General features: G+C 28.1%; 1 protein-coding gene and 1 pseudogene across 1 annotated transcript; one reads left to right on the forward strand and one right to left on the reverse strand.

Annotated features, from left to right (window-relative positions):
• The first annotated feature begins 179 nt into the window (after positions 1 to 179).
• LOC108757203 (insulin-degrading enzyme-like) lies at positions 180 to 9917 on the forward strand. The gene is made up of 14 exons (XM_018501619.1): positions 180 to 199; positions 2009 to 2205; positions 2674 to 3174; positions 3264 to 3466; positions 4488 to 4739; positions 4865 to 5257; positions 5658 to 5758; positions 6091 to 6235; positions 6515 to 6625; positions 6706 to 6826; positions 7012 to 7218; positions 8168 to 8460; positions 9314 to 9523; positions 9640 to 9917. Exons 1-14 carry the CDS (start codon positions 195 to 197, stop codon positions 9895 to 9897), a joined length of 2997 nt encoding a protein of 998 aa, XP_018357121.1. The 5' UTR covers positions 180 to 194; the 3' UTR covers positions 9898 to 9917.
• A 1079-nt stretch (positions 9918 to 10996) lies between these two features.
• LOC108757172 lies at positions 10997 to 11866 on the reverse strand (annotated as a pseudogene).
• Between the last annotated feature and the right edge of the window lie 1555 nt (positions 11867 to 13421).

Below are 13421 nucleotides of genomic sequence, written 5' to 3' on the forward strand. Positions count from 1 at the left end.
GACATTAACATATATCGAATATTTACGTCGGTCATTAAATCGAAGTGGTTTGACGCAATTGGTAATTTTGATGACGACTCCTTCGATGCATGATTTCATGACAACGTCGGGAGACTGTCAGCAACTCCGTTCAAATTTCATTGTCCTCAACACGACGTCAAGTGGCTTTATCAGTTTCACTTTTCTTTTCTTTTATGAGGTAATACAAGATCTTTGTGTGAAATAATATTACGCTGTTTTCTCATTATGGAAGCATCGTGCGAGAGAGAGAGAGAGAGAGAGAGAGAGAGAGAGAGAGAATGTTTTTATGTATATAACGTATCTGCTTCTGGAAACTATCATATAAAATTATGTATAATTTTATATGTAATTATATAAGTAGTTCTTTTACATTTCTTGTTTTTTTCTAAAAGAAATAATAGAAAAATTACCCTGGTAATTATTTTTTATGTTTTTTTATTATTATTATTTTTATTATATTGTAGCGAATTTATCGTCACTAGCTGCAATTTAAATATAAACGACAGTTTTTCTTTTATGTAAAAGAATAGCACATACGAATCCCCGCCGTGAAAAATACCGACAGCTAAATTCACGCGAAGGCCGCTTAGTTGTTCGAGCCAGAAAAAAAAGGTCAACAGATATACTCGAGACAGTTATACCGACGAACATAAACAGCGGCAGCGAAAGCGAGAATAATCAACGACGCGTGATAAATCGCATTTGATTATCGAAGTATATACCTAATAATCTGACAAAGCAGTCGAGCGCAAGACCACACATGCTGTAATCCGCTAGGGAAATGAGATGCAACCGCTGCATCTCGCGAAAAAAATAAACTGCTAGATCGCGTGTAATTTTAAACCGAGAAGTCGAAACATTTTAGAACAGTCGGAAAACAAATTGTTTTCTCTTGGTATAAAGTCGAATAAAAAATTCAGAGAGGTGAACGACACTTCTCTTCTGGCTCTTGTCGAGTAAAACAACGTGCTCGGAAATAAAGACTTTAATTTTTGAATAACTGGAGTCGATCAATGGCACTGGCCACATCATAACTATAGTCCGAATCCCGGAATATTATCAAAATATTAAATAGTAATTTTATTTAAAAAAAACCGGAATGTACGAAATGGATAGATATAGATATACCCAATGTATAATTATGTATATATGAATGTTCATATTACATATTTATGTATGTTTACATATTCGAGCATAAAAAATTTCTTAACGCAATACAATGTTTATATTTTTTAATTTAAATTTGCTACGTACATATAAATACATCGACAACATTAAGTAAAGAAAAGTATTACAACCATCAACTAAAATTATTTTCTAGTAATATGTTGTTATCATTTGATTTTTTTTTATCAATTATCTACAGTTAAGTTTTTCTTTGTTTCAACTTTGTGTTATTTTCCTACCTATATTTGTCATTTAAACATGATGAAAAAAGGAAATGAGAGACAAAACATACAACATATTTTTATTTTGCACCTGTACAATTACAACATAAATGGAAATTGAAGGAAAACTTGATTTGGAATAATGAAATCTGAAAAAGATAAAACCTGGCCTGAGACTAGAAAAAATATTTTGTCTTAATAATAATAAACTATGGTAACTTAACTACATAATCCATGTAAAAGTTTATATACTATTTTGTTACATTTATAGATACATACTTAATATATAGAGCACAGCGGAACTATATTTCGTTCATTTCTCATGACACTGTTTATATTTCTGAGCAGCGTATACTTAATATTTAAAAATCATACTTGTGCTCTTAACAAGTAGCCATGATTGTATGAGTTATAAGCATTACTGCAAAAAGATATTGTTTGTTGCCGTTAATTTTGTATTACACTTAGAAGTTGAAAATAACGGAATAGCTCCGCTCTAATTTTAGAATATTTTTCAACATTATTGATTCATAGCGATATAATAGATTAACAAATTCATGCATTCTTAAAATTTTTATTTGCATTTTCTTCATGTTTAGAAATCAAACTTCTGAATTTATTGCTTCGATGACCAATATGTCGACTGAACGTGTGGAAAAGCGATATGATGATAGGATAGGGGAATATAGTGACCCATCATCATATAGATACTTAGTACTCACTAATAAAATGAAAGTTCATTTAAAAAGCAATCCAACAACTAATAAAAGTGCTGCTGCAATGAACATTAATGCAGGTAATTATATTATTTTGCTCGATATTTCTAGCGATTTTCATAAGAATATTTTTATAAAATCGATTTGTATATCTTATAAATTATAACAAATACAGACTGCAGTCGATTTGTACGCTCACGCACTTTAAGTGCTTGTAATCATCATTCTGTGTTTACCATTCTTTAGACGTAAAATAAGAATAGAAGTACTGAAAGCGCTTAAATCGACCGCAGACATATGGAGAAAATTGAACCCGAATCTCATGCATTCCGTACGATTGTCCTAAGCCTTTAGGCCACGAGTCAATATTCTGACTTTTTTTGTCGTCTATGTATATTTTTCTTAACTACTTTATATTGTTAATATTGTTAACATTTTTTACTGGATTTTGTTGTATTATATTTTATAATGTGATGGAACTAACATATTTTTATTAATAATTGTCAAATTATTAATTTCAAAGTTTAGAGATAAAATATGTGTTACAGGCTCTATGTGCGATCCAGATGATCTACTTGGAATAGCACATTTTTGTGAGCATATGTTGTTCCTAGGAACGAAAAAATATCCTCAACAGAATGATTTTAATCAATTTCTGTCACAGAATGGTGGTACAAGTAATGGAACAACATATTTAGATCACACCATCTATTATTTCGATATAGCTACCGAGATGTTGAAAGGCGCTTTAGATCGTTTTGCTCAATTTTTCTTGACGCCTCTCTTTACGGAGAACTTGACTGAGCTAGTAGTAAATACTATAAATTCAGAATATGAGAACAATTTAGCTGATGATTCGTGGCGATTTTGTCAATTAATCAGGTCAACTGCGAGCTCAGATCATCCATTTTCGAAATTCGACATAGGAAATAGAGAAACATTAGATACAATACCGAAACAAAAGGGCATTAATGTTCGAAATAAACTGTTAGAGTTTTATGAAAAGTATTATTCTGCAAATATTATGTCACTATGTGTTTGTGGCAAAGGTACGACGATAATTTATTGAATCTATTTATGATAAAAACATCTGAAAACGTTACTATACATAATATTAACAAATAAATTTTTTACTTAGAGAGTTTAGATGAACTTGAAAATATGGTAGTGGATCTGTTTTGTGAGGTACGAAACAACGAAATTGAAGTTCCAATATGGCCTGAACATCCATTCAAGGATGAACATTTCCGCACTATGTGGTACATTGTTCCAATAAAGGATATAAGATATTTAGACATTTCGTTTCCTTTACCAGACATGCGTCAACATTACCGGTCTTCGGTAATATAATATACGTTTTTATTGGCTTTGATACTTTAAATGAATATTATGTCTTATTATTAGTTCTTTTCTTAAATATAATTACGAGACAAAACACTGTAACGAGAACAGTTATTTTCCATAATTTTTTGGTCGATTACGAATCCGCTTTTTAAATTGTTGCATCACATTACAATTTTAAGAAATTGATAGTTAAAGTTGCAAGAAAGGACTATTTTTAGATATTTTGTTATACAATAATATAATTACAATATGTGACGTGCTGGTACAATTTCAAAAATCGCAGTCATATTTAGCGTTCTAAATTATAAGAATGAGCTGCTTCGTTCCAGTGTTCGAAAAAAGGTCAATATTTTTGTCGTTTTATATACATACTCACACGCACGCACACGCACACGCACACGTCCACGCACTTCCAAATATGGAAGATATAAAACAATGTTTCAAATGAAAGTGGAATGGTTTTGAGGGGGACGAGATATTATGAAATATTTTACATTTTATTCTGGCACATATTGACATAAAATATATATTAACTAACTCGTAAACTAATGGTTTTTTTGATATCACTGCCTTAATACTTTTATATGCAGAATAATTAGAAGAATATCATATTGTATAGAAAAACATACAATTCCATTTAAAAAGATGAAGACGATCTGTACATTTTTTTAATGTCTCCATTTAGAAAAAAAACAACTTGACCAAAAGACATCCCTCTCGAAACCGTTCCATTTTTCTGATTGGAAATGGAACTCAAATATTCAAACGTTAAATACGAAGCGCTCTTACAGTTCCGAGTGTTAAGATGTCGAACTAACATTCATTTAAATTAATTTAAATGAATTTTTATTTGAAACATTTTTCAATATTTTTCATATTTTTCGAGATTTGCTTGGGAAAATTAAAATAGGATACTTGTATATGTGTGTGAGTACGCGTGCATATGCGTGAGCGTGTATGTGTGGTGTGTGAATGTACGTATGTATTTTTTACATTTATTGTTAATTTATCAATGTAGCCCGAACGTTACGTTTCTTATTTGCTTGAACATAAAGGAGAAGGCTCATTATTATCGGCTTTGGAAGCTAAAGGATGGTGTTATGACTTTATTACAGCCGGCTTACATTATTTCGCCAGAGGCTTCAGTACTTTCAATATTCGTGTCGATTTGACCGAAGAAGGTATTAAGCATATTGAAGATGTTGTTCTACTGGTGTTTCAATATATCAATATGCTTAGGTTGAAAGGACCAATCAAATGGTTTTACGATGTAAATAACGAAATAAATTATAATTTTATGTAGAATGTCCGGAAAATTGTGCTATCGCAATTTACTAGACATTTTGTACTTCAATATCCTATATTAATTATGAAATGCATTTTGTACATTTGCAGGAATATCAAGATATTGACAATATACAGTATCGATTTGGAACAATGTCTCCGCCTCTTACTTATGTGAAATGGTATGTTCAAGAGTTGCAAACAATTTTCATGAATGAAATTTGTTCGGCGGGCTCTGAATGGCAGCCGGACTTAATCGAAGAAATAATGGGATATTTGATCCCGCAAAATATTATGATTTATATAACTGCAAAAGCATATGAAAATATAACTGATGAAATTGAAAGTTGGTATGGCACTAAATATAAGAAAGTGAAAATATCCGAGGAAATAATGAACACATGGAATTCTCCTGGTTCTAATGACGACTTGAAATTGCCTCTTAAGAATGAATTTATAGCAACTGCATTTGATATCAAGCCACAAACTAACGTAATTAAAAATGTCATTTTTTATAATATTAATTTTTGATCACATTGTGATACTCAAAGCAAAATGCAGCGTAACCTATACCGTGAAATTTGATATGAAATAGAATTTAATTAATGTTAGAATAACTTAAAATAAATTCTGTCTCTTTTACACATGTATTTTTATATAATAATATATGTGAAGTTTAAATATATATTTCTGTACTAACTTCACAAAAATATATGCCTATTATTAAAGATTAGTTTACACAACAGAAAGTTAAAAGATCGTGATATAAATAAGAAAAATGAGATGCAATAATTTTGACTTTGACTTGTTTTTGTACATGGTCCTTTGCCCTATCGTATTTGATCTCATTATGATTATATTTACATATTATTATATACATTAACAAAAAAATTTTGTTGAAAAGTTTCCCATTATTTTGGAGGATACATCATTTATAAGACTTTGGTATCAAAAAGACGATGAATTTTTTGTGCCTAAAGCTAAGATGATCTTCGATTTCTTCAGGTATGTATTTGTGAAAGATATATTGCTATTCTAATACTGAAATATTTTTAAATGTAATTTTGAAATATTCTGTAAACTTAAAAGTTAACTCGGTAACTTAAATGATTTTTTTATTAATTAATAATATAATGAGATTAGTAGATATCATAATGTGCATCCTAAATAATATTAATAAATTAGTTATTATTGAAACTACTTAAAAAAAAAAACTTAATTTTGCAATTATGATTCTTAAAATATTCTTATTTAAAGATGAGAATTAAATATAATTTCTTATAACAAAAAATATGTTCTATACTTATGCACAATGTTTGTTTTGTCTCTAATTATAGTCCATTTGCTTCTATGGATCCCCTTAGTTACAATTACACTAGTATATTTACTTATCTGTTTCGTGATTCTCTTAACAAATATACATATCTTGCTCATTTAGCTGGTTTAAACTGGGAATTTAATAGTTCTAAATATGGTATAACAGTGAGTACATATATATAATAATGATAAAACATAATGTATATTATTTAAATAAATTTGAATGTTTATTCGAATAAGTTATTGTTCAATTTGTTATTAACATTAATAATGTTTAAAACAATTGTTATTTTACATATATACATAAATTGCTTATTCATAAATCATTTATTTCTAATTTGTTATTTGTAAATATGCTCAATTCTGTTCCTATGTAATAATGTGTATCTACTGTTTTATAAAAATACATTCATAATTTAAAAGAAATATCAATTCTTTTTATAGCTCTCTATAGATGGTTATGATGACAAACAACGTGTGCTGTTAGAAAAAATCATGGATCGAATGATAAATTTTAAAGTTGATCCGAAGAGATATGAAATCTTAAAGGAAAAAGTACGTACAATAAATACAATCAATATTTCTATTTTAATTAAGTAACTTATTAGGTACTTATTTATGTAGAATTATTACAGTATATCAGGGACTTGAAAAATTTAGCTGCTGAAAAGCCTGATCGTCGTGCTATCAGGTATCTTACGGACCTATTAACAAAGAAAACTTGGCTCGACGAAGAATTACTGGAAGCTACTACCTGTAAGCATAAAAGAGAACTTGTACTTTTATTTTGTACACTTGTGTACTTGTAAAAAATCATTTTTTTTCTCTTTTTTTTTAAATTTCTTTTAATTCTTAGCACAATTACGGCGCATATTAATGATATACAGCACATATACTTAATATTTCTAAGATATCTGATGATATTATTTATTCTGTGGTAGATTTAAATGTCGAGGGACTCCAGCAGTTTATACCACAGCTATTCTGTAATGTGCACGTCGAGTGCTTAATACATGGTAATGTGACTGTAACGGAAGCTACAGATATACTTAAACTAATTGAGTCTAAGTTGACAACTGGAGTGCCCAACATAATACCCTTGTTAGAACAGCAACTAATATTGCCCCGTGAAATTAAACTAGAAAATGGTAAGCGTATAATATGATCAAATTTCATTTATGACAATTTCAAAAAATTAATATGCGTGTCGATTGCACTAACGTTACTTATCTTTAATTTACTCGCGCAATAAAAAAGAGATCAAACTCAAGAATTTAAAGTGGCTTTATAATACGGCTTCGTAATACGGCTTTATAATACGGTTTCATAATACGGCTTCATAATACGGAAAAATGTACATCGAGAATATTAATGGAAAAGTTGAAAATATTGTCTGAACTACATGATAATATGCACGGATTACACGTATACATATATGCATTTTATTTTTGTTACGAAAATTCCAATTTATATAAAATGTTATTCTATTGGATTAAAATGTAAATGAACGAATAGGCTCAATATTTCAAATACCTGATACTAGCGAGCGCACACAAACTGTTGATAAAATCTTCTAGTTCATAGTTTCTCCGATCATAGCTTTACTCGGATCTGTTCTTCCGTAAAATGATTTTCCGAAGCTTGAATCGATCCTTTTTTACGACCGGATACTTTAATCTTTCTACTCCATGGATTTTTTTAAAGCCGAGAGAGAGGTAGAAAGGAAAGGAATTTTAAGTTCCTTGTTTGAAGTAATGTTGGTACAATTGGCAGTTAAAGAATTTCAACATAAAAAATTTTATTATTTCTATTTTCTCACAGTTTCATATAAATGCTAGGTTTATTGTAGAAAAAATTTATAAATATAAAAATGAACAACCTAATCTATTTTATATAGAAAAAAAATATATGAAGTATATTTCTTTTTTATATTAAAATAGATTTAAATAGAAGTAACAGAAAATTATTTGTTATTGAAGTCATTTTTTTATCTATAATAAAATTTTTATCTTAGAAATTAGATTAGATTTTAAATTAATATTGTTTATATAATGCAGTATGCAACAATTTGTAACTATATGTCATATGTTTTTATAGGTTGCCACTTTCTGTTTGAAGTAGAAAGCAATATTCATAAAAATTCTTGTACATTGGTATATTATCCAACTGGTTTACAATCAACAGAGTCGAATATGCTCTTACAGCTCTTAGCACAAATTGTTAAAGAACCTTGCTATGAAACTTTAAGAAATAAGGAACAATTAGGTTATACAGTATCTAGTGATGCAAGTCAATGGTATGTAGCACAAGGCTTGCATATCGTTGTAGAAAGTGACAAACACCCGCAATATGTCGAAAAACGGATAAATTTATTTTTAGACTCCATGTTGGTAAGTATAATCATATCTTATATGGTAAAAAATATTATGTATTTGTATTAGGAACCACTTATGTTCTTGTTAACCGTTTATGTTGAAATTTTTAACGTATCTGAAGATTAATTTAACGTAATGATTATGTTATTTAAAAATGTTGTTAAATTTATATTCAATGTTTCTTAGTGCCAAAATGACATAATTTATGAGTAAGTCAACAAGTAAAAACAATGTGTTTTAAAACCCAATAAATCCCAAGATGACTGAATGAAATTTTTGTTAATTTAATATCTCATAAATGTCAATTATACTAAAAAATATACTTTTGTTTACAATGTGTGTTTTAAAACCCAATAAATCCCAAGATGTCCGAATGAAATTTTTGTTAATTTAATATATCATAAATGTCAATTATACTAAAAAATATACTTTTGTTTACAATGTGTGTCAATATTAAGTTTATAAGTACCTTTTTTAGAATCGTTTTTTAATGCATAATGTCCGTGTTGTTTTCTAACACATTTATCTTATGTTAAATAGTCAAACAAAGATTTGAGTGAACTGTTTGGAATATATAACATGTGTTATATCCAATAATCCACACACACACACACACACACACAATCGATTTATAAATTTCCCAACAGTATACAAAATAATAGTACATATTAATGCACTAATTAATGGAACTATATTTTCTTTTCTTACATTTATCACACAATATCTTATAATATCAATTATAATATCAATCTTATAATATAATATAATATCTTATAATATCAATATCAATTATATTACCTTATTTTTTATGTGATAATACAAGGCTATATTTTTATTGAAGTTTATATTACTAATAATTACATTCCAGAATCACATATCTACTATGACAGAAGAACACTTTGAAGAAAATAAGAATGCTTTAGCTGTATTACTTTTGGAAAAAGAAAAAAATTTGACTGATAAGTGTGACTTGTACTGGTATGAGATTAAAACCCAACAATATAACTTCGATCGAGACAATATTGAAATGGCTTACTTAAAGACGATATCACGGCAGCAATTACTTAATTTTTTTAAGGTAATCAATTTACTCTTGAATATAAAATTATCATTTTATGAGATATAACTGTTGAGAAAAATAACTTTAGTAGTTGAAACGTTAATATAGTACTTCTATCATATAAAATCTCTTAGGAAAATGTACATAGTAAGGATCGATGTAAATTGTCGATACATATAATATCCACGTTATCGGAAAGGAGCTCATTTGATAGCATAATTGAAGAAACGGCCAATTTATCAATTGATGATGAAGTCAAGAAGATCGACGATATTTTGTCATTTAAAAATAGTCAATCTTTCTATCCTCTTCTTAAACCGCTTGAAATATGTTTTCTCGGGAAAGGAGCCCTTTTAAGTTATAAAAAATGTTACGAGGTTATAGCGAATTAAGCGAATGAATTTACTTACGTATAATTTTAGAAAAAATTTGACGCATTATTTTAGAGAAATTAATAATTCACTTGTTGTATTTAAGATAATTCTTAAATAAATTCACACAGCACCGAAAGTTTTCAGAAATATCTCAGAAATAATCTTCCACAATAGACTTCTCCAAATTAAAAAAAAAAAATTAAAAACCATGGCGATTGAGAGTCGGCGTGATAATTAGTATGCAAAACTAATTCTTGAACTTTTATCCAATAATCTTTTAACGTTTCGACTCTCTTTGGAGGCTTCTTCAGCAATACAAGCATTAAAATTTTGTCCTTTGCATGTCTAAGGAGAAGTCACAATTAAATTTGTTGATGTTGTACATTCTGTTAAAACATTAAACTACATATAAAATATTACTACGTATAAAAAATATTTATTAATAAGAAGAAAAATTAATGATAGATGATAATTCACTCCAAACACAAAAGAAAGTTGTCTTAAAACATTGGATCAAATAATGATAAGATAATAATGATAGGATAATAATGATAAGAAGAATATTTAAAATTAATTTCAAATTGAAAAAATCTTATTGAACACATGTTAATGATAGCTCATAAGGGAATCCTGCTAAAAATTTCAATTTTGTCCAAAAAAGTACATACACTCGCATCAGAATAGACATAGATAAATCAATCTTTAACTGGCATAAAATTTATTCAAGGTAATATTAAATCTTGTTATACACTGGGCAACAAAATTAACGCTACACCTGTTCACTCTGCAAAAATAGGCAAATTTCAAGATACAACTTCGTCAAAAATTGTCGTATCGGGATGTTTAAAAAAGCATTTTACAGGTAGAAATGCGATTTACATCATTCAAAAGAGTAAATCTTTACCTTTAATTTACTTTTTTACGAAGCTCCGTACGATTTTTTTTCATCGAGTTATTCAATGTTGAAGCAAAAATAGTTCTTTTATATAAAATATATAACTATATATATAACTATAAATGTATAAAATTATATAAAATATTAAACATTTTATATATACGTCACGAAACTAATTGTCCAGAGAGTACACTGATATATCAATGATCTTTTTAAATCGGATTAGAAGCTGTGTTCTGGGAGCATACTGTTAGCACTATTGCGTTTTTCTATTTTAACTGTTTACGAGACATAAAACAAGAAGATAACAGAGAAACGGATGATGCGATTGCGCTGATAGCCCACTTCCTAAACGCAGGCTTAGCATAATATATAAAATCAAGTGTAAACATAAATATAGTTTATTGTAATTATACTTACATGTATAAGCAATAATAGCATAATTAATAAACATTCTATTATTATCCCTAACAATTATTAATATTTTCAGTAACAATTATAACTTCAGCTATTAATTTACATATATCTTCTGGTATCAGGGACAAATTACCAATTACACGAATGCACATTCCATCGTCTTTCAATTTTTTCTTAGAAATTGTTTATATAAATTGTAATGTAATAACAAAATCTATATTATGCTGCGATGTAATACCTGATTTAAAAAATTCTAAATGTCACACACACTTGTCTTTTAACAAACCCTTGAAGTTCTGCTTTATAAGGTCCATAAGATTATCAACTTCTTCTTTGCTACATTTAAAGTTCTCTATACTAAATACATACATAAACTGTGACTTCTACAATACCGAAATACACGCACCAATTTAATATCTCAATCATTTTGTCTAACCTGTCGTAAATAAAATATAAGGTATGAGACAAATGGACATCCAAGCCAGTGTGTCTGCAAATTCTCTTTAAAAATACATACCCTTTTGAGTGTCCCTCTGTTTTGTTCAAAATCTGTTTATTCGCATAACGTCTGTTATCATCCATGATAAATGCCATGTGTTTAAGCACTTCGTTAATGGTCCTTAAAACCAGAGATTGAAACCAGTTCAAAATGCGTTCCTTTATCCATGACATCATATTTTAAATTTCACATACAAAAGTGTATAGTTTGCGATCGACTGACTCTCTTCAATGTTTCAAAAGTTTCTGTTACATTCACTATCTAATACTTATCGACGAACACAGTATATAAAGTACTCATTAACATGGTAAAGATGATATCATCCCGATAAAAAATTGTTTATGCATAAATATATATAAATATGTATAAACACGCATAAATATTCATAAATGTGTATATTTACATCTTTTATTTATATTCTTATAAAAATATTCTTATAAAGATTTATCTTTTTAAAAAAGATAAAAAAAGGCGCTAAGTATACGTGATTTCTCGAATAAATCTATTTTTTTTACTTAAACTTAATAGCATTCACAATGTTCATAATTTACACGACTCTATATAACTCAACCACACATATACACATCCTAGATACTTTAATTCTCATTGAGAATGCTTGTTATTTTTCTAATTTTTTTAAATATTCATATTTTTTAATTTCTTATTTATGTTATTTTTCTAATTATTACATTCATTTTACTATTATTATCTTATTATCGAAATCTAGCAGCGCCAAGTGTTTTTACATGGAAAATTTTTCTATTTAAGTTAAATTTTTTTATTTTTACGGTTAATTCTTTAACTTTTTGTGGTAATAGTTAAATTAAGCAAGATAACGTAATTTTGTGATAACGTTATGTGTAATGTTTTGAAAGAGAATTAAATAACCACTATTTTAGTTGGAAGAGAAAATGTCTTCGAATAAATTGTGATATAATTATTTCATTTAAGAGGAATTTAAACCATTTAGATTGGAATAGGAACGTCAATTAGATATACATATACTTAGGTTTCATTGTATAAAAATTAAAAATACTATCATTTTTAATGGATTAATTAAATGATAAAGATAGTATTACTTGGATTTTAATTTTTATTATGATAGTAGAATTTAACTTGGTGCCACAGGCATACTGGTAATCTCGCAATTTATTAATCATATTGAAACTCATGAATTCCTCGCATGTTTGAATATAAAAGGATGATGATAATTCTTCAGATTATAGGAAGTAGTCTCCTCCGGAAATTTATTTAAGTTGCTCCGTGAACATATCTTCTAATTGGAACTTCTTCATGACATAAAAACGGTTGATATGAAATGGATTACAGAAACAGTTTGATATGAAATGGATTACATGTGATTACAATATAATACGATTTTTTTAAATCTGGACACAACGCAATGATATAAATTAGTCTAAAATTATGTTCACATTATGATAAATACTTAAGAGTCAACATTGTCAACAATATTAAAATTACATAAATAAAAGAAGGAACAATATCTGAGGTTTAGACATGTTTGAAAGTATGGTGAATTTTTAGAGATTCTTTTAATCATTTTGAATCGGTGAAAAACTGACGGATCTAGTCACTCTCCGTTTGTATGAATAAGGCACCAAATTGTATCTTGTAAGGTAAGGGTTAACAGTACAAATTGATATAAATTAACATAAAATCTGTTTTTTAAAACATCTGCTTAGCCAAAAGCTTAAAATATATATATATATA

This window comes from Trachymyrmex septentrionalis, unplaced genomic scaffold, assembly GCF_001594115.1.
Source record: "Trachymyrmex septentrionalis isolate Tsep2-gDNA-1 unplaced genomic scaffold, Tsep1.0 scaffold134, whole genome shotgun sequence".
In the NCBI taxonomy this organism is placed as follows: domain Eukaryota; kingdom Metazoa; phylum Arthropoda; class Insecta; order Hymenoptera; family Formicidae; genus Trachymyrmex; species Trachymyrmex septentrionalis.

Excerpts from the sequence above, each read along its gene's own strand:
- LOC108757203 (XM_018501619.1), top strand. Across the intron at positions 2,206-2,673 it reads TGCAATGAACATTAATGCAG|GCTCTATGTGCGATCCAGAT; the intron begins GTAATTATATTA and ends TATGTGTTACAG. Across the intron at positions 5,759-6,090 it reads ATGATCTTCGATTTCTTCAG|TCCATTTGCTTCTATGGATC; the intron begins GTATGTATTTGT and ends CTCTAATTATAG.